Raw genomic sequence first — 3,361 nt, 5'->3', positions numbered from 1 at the left:
GCCTGGCTGTGTCTCCCGAGTGCTGGGACTAAAGGGGTGTACCATCGTCGTATGGCGGTTTTTGGTTTTTCAAAACAGGGTTTCTCTGTGTTACAGCTCTGGCTGTCCTGGAACTCACTTTGTAGACCAGGATGGCCTCAAACTCACAGAGGATCAAAGGCATGTGCCACCACTGTCTGGCTTTTGTTCTAGTTTTTTGCTTGTTTGTTTATTTACATATATATATATATATATATATATATATATATATATATATATATATATATCAGAGTTTGTGTTTAATAAAGATTTTTTTTTTTTGACTCGTGAGATGGTTTGTTTCTTTTATTAAAAGAAAAACTGTTTTCAAAATGTATGATAAGAAATTAGACTTTTATCAATACACAAATAAGTTTACTTAAAATCAGCTCAATCCCATATTTAAAAAACTTCCATAACCTCCTTCCAGGGATGTCTGGAACCCAGAGCCAGTTTGTGTGAACCCCGCAGCACACGGAGGAGCAGTGATGTGATGGTCCAGGTACTCTCTTCAGACTTGAGTGATGGATGCAAACAAAACTTTCTTCCCTGGATGAACAGGTGGATTCTTACAAAGAATTCCATCAAGCTGGGCGTGATGGCCACGCCTTTAATCCCAGCACTCTGGGAAGTAGAGGCAGGCGGATCTCTGTGAGTTTGAGGCCAGCCTGGTCTACATATTCAGTTCCAGGACAAGGCTACATAGTGAGACACTGTCTCAAAGAAACAAAAACAAAAAACAAATAAAAAAGAGAAAGAGAGCAAGAACTCCATAAAAAGTCCACGAAGGAAAACTCCGGCTTTCAGAAGAGTTCCAGTACTTCAATGGAGTACAGTCCTCTATTGCTCTTGTCCTGATTCAACTTCTGTAGCTCCCGAAAACTTACTTCAATCTTGTTGAGCTCAGAATAGACAGAAATCTGAGATTTCACAAATTTGTAAAGATTAAGAATGAGTCTTTTTGCTTCTGGAATCATTAAGACAACAGTAAAATTAGCATCGAGAAGTAGGCATATCCAATCCATAATCTGGCTCAGAGTCGGAGGGCTTACTCCAGGAAGAGTCATGGCAGCATCGCCACTGCACTTCAGATAGAGGAAATACAGGTACTGGAGAAAGAGTGTGATGTGCTTCGCAGGGATGTCCTTCAGGTGCGGCAGGAGGAAGGTCTCACTATATGCTGAATGGAGAACTGCATTTAGCAGAGCCGCTCGCTTTGGTGCCACAGGACATGAGGTCACGGGGAAAGAGACGGTCTCTTTGGCTGTGTCTTTGGGCTTTTTATTTAACTGCTGACCATCTTTACTGCAGCTACTGTCTTCGGGACTGAAGCCATTTTGAACAATCTCAGCTGGCTCTTCCATTTCCTTTTTCTCATCATGTATGGTATCACTCAAGAAAAGCTTTAAGCAAGCACAGGTGGTCGATTCAGGAATGTCAGGGAACTGCTGCAGACACAGCTGTAACATCTGCACATCTTTGTGTTCTAGGGCAATCTCCATCAAGCCAGGGCACAAGCTGTAGGAAAGCACATGCGTTTGGATGAGCTGCATCAGACAGTTCCGGGGATAAAACGATGGTTCTGCTTTACATCGTCCCAGAAGTCCTGCTACTATATCTCCAATTATAGTATGAAAGTCAGGTGTTGACTTAGCCAAAAATTTACGTAGTTCTACTTCAATGTGTTTTTCTGAATCTTTCTTAATTATTGATAAAAGTTGTTTGGATCCTGGAACTTCTGGCTGTAAATTTGTTTCAATTTTTTTTCTCCGTGGAGTTTTTGACTGCTCTGCACTGTAGGACCCAAGTTCATATCCTGAACACGTTTCCCAGTTTACAAAATGGGGCATGGGATGAGTGCCTGACTCTTGAGTAGGCTTGAGCTTTCCCAGAGCGCCTGCCAGAGATGACACTTCACACTTGTATGGAATCACAGTTAGACATTTTCCATGTAGCATAAATAGTATTTCCCCATGATACCAGAGTTGCCCACTGGTTCCTTGCGGCAGCTCTTTTGATGTCTGTAATGTTTGAAATTTTATGTTCCATATGGAGAGACATTCCTTAGTAGTTGGAAGTGGAGGTCCCAGGACTGCTATGTGGTCTTGATCCAGGATGGTGATGGCAGTACCATTTCGAGCACCAGCAGACACAATTGCCTTGAGCATCAATGCTCTAACTAACCTCTGACTCTTTTCAGTGTCACTTGAATATATTGGTATCAAGGTTTCATATATACACCCATCGGAACTTAATGACACCAGGGAGATGAATTTCCCATCCACACGTGCAGTAAAATTTGGTTTAACAGATTTTTCTTCTTTTCCAAATAAGAGTGTGTATTTGCTCAAGCTGTGTGATTTGCACAATCGTACATAAGCAAAGTAATTCCCATGTTTTTCTGTAATAAAAATTAAAACAGGTTGCTTAAATACCATGAAAAACTCTGACCACCTGATCACTTCCTCATCAGGGATGACAGCTTCAATGTTTTGCTGAGGCTCTGTAAGCAAGGCCTCTAACCCACGAGCAGCTCCTCTTCGGAACAGCACCAGTGGTTCTGTCCTTTGTACTGAGTGGATCCTGTGGACCTCAGCTGACAGCGTAGCTTTAAATACTTTATCCAGGTTTACGTCTTCATGATTCCATATTCTCAAAACCTTATGGTCATGTACCACAATGTACTCTCCAGTCTGAAAGTTGCACACAGCTGGACATGTTATAGTTTGACCTTGTTTCACCGACCAGCTGCCCAAGGGTTTCTGATCAGAAACCTTGTAGAGGACCACAGTCCTGCCGCTGTCCGTCACTAGGAACTGGTCTGCTTTGTCACTCTGCTCTACACCGAGGAATCCCTCAGGCCCGGCGCCCAAGACTCCCGTAGACAACGTGAATTCTTCCTCCAGGGCTGCCATTTTGGGCTGGCCCGCAGCCAGCGCATCCCTCCCAGCAGGCTTTGCGCTTCCTTCTCAATAAAGATTTTTTTAAACCTAAAAAAAACTTTTAAAAATATATATTATGGACTGGTGGTGCATACCTTTAATCCTAGCACTCTGGAGGCAGAGGTAGGTGGATCTCTGAGTTTAAGGCCAGCCTAGTCTACAGAGTGAGTTCCAGGACAGCCAGAGCTACACAAAGAAACCTTGTCTGGAAACAAACAAACAAATGTTTTGTCTGTCTATATGTCTTTATTTATTTACTTATTTTATTTCATGTTTGAGTGTTTTGGTTACATGTACATCTATGCACCAGGCATGTGACCTGGTGTCCCCAGAAGTCAGAAGAGGGCATTGAAACTGGAGTTATAGACAGTTGAAAACTATCATTGGGTGTAGGGAATAGA

At 42.6% G+C, this 3,361-nt stretch overlaps 1 protein-coding gene across 1 annotated transcript; it reads right to left on the bottom strand.

Moving 5' to 3' along the window:
- Positions 1 to 306: 306 nt before the first annotated feature.
- On the bottom strand, positions 307 to 2,980 carry LOC102920763 (nucleolar protein 11). Its single transcript, XM_006970762.4, has one exon. The coding sequence runs from the start codon at positions 2,931 to 2,933 to the stop codon at positions 822 to 824; it is 2,112 nt and encodes a 703-aa protein (XP_006970824.1). The 5' UTR covers positions 2,934 to 2,980; the 3' UTR covers positions 307 to 821.
- Between the last annotated feature and the right edge of the window lie 381 nt (positions 2,981 to 3,361).

Source organism: Peromyscus maniculatus, chromosome 23 (assembly GCF_049852395.1).
Source record: "Peromyscus maniculatus bairdii isolate BWxNUB_F1_BW_parent chromosome 23, HU_Pman_BW_mat_3.1, whole genome shotgun sequence".
In the NCBI taxonomy this organism is placed as follows: Eukaryota; Metazoa; Chordata; class Mammalia; order Rodentia; family Cricetidae; genus Peromyscus; species Peromyscus maniculatus.
The sequence above is the reverse complement of the archived record's forward strand: the minus strand, read 5'-3'. Positions and strand labels throughout refer to the sequence as shown.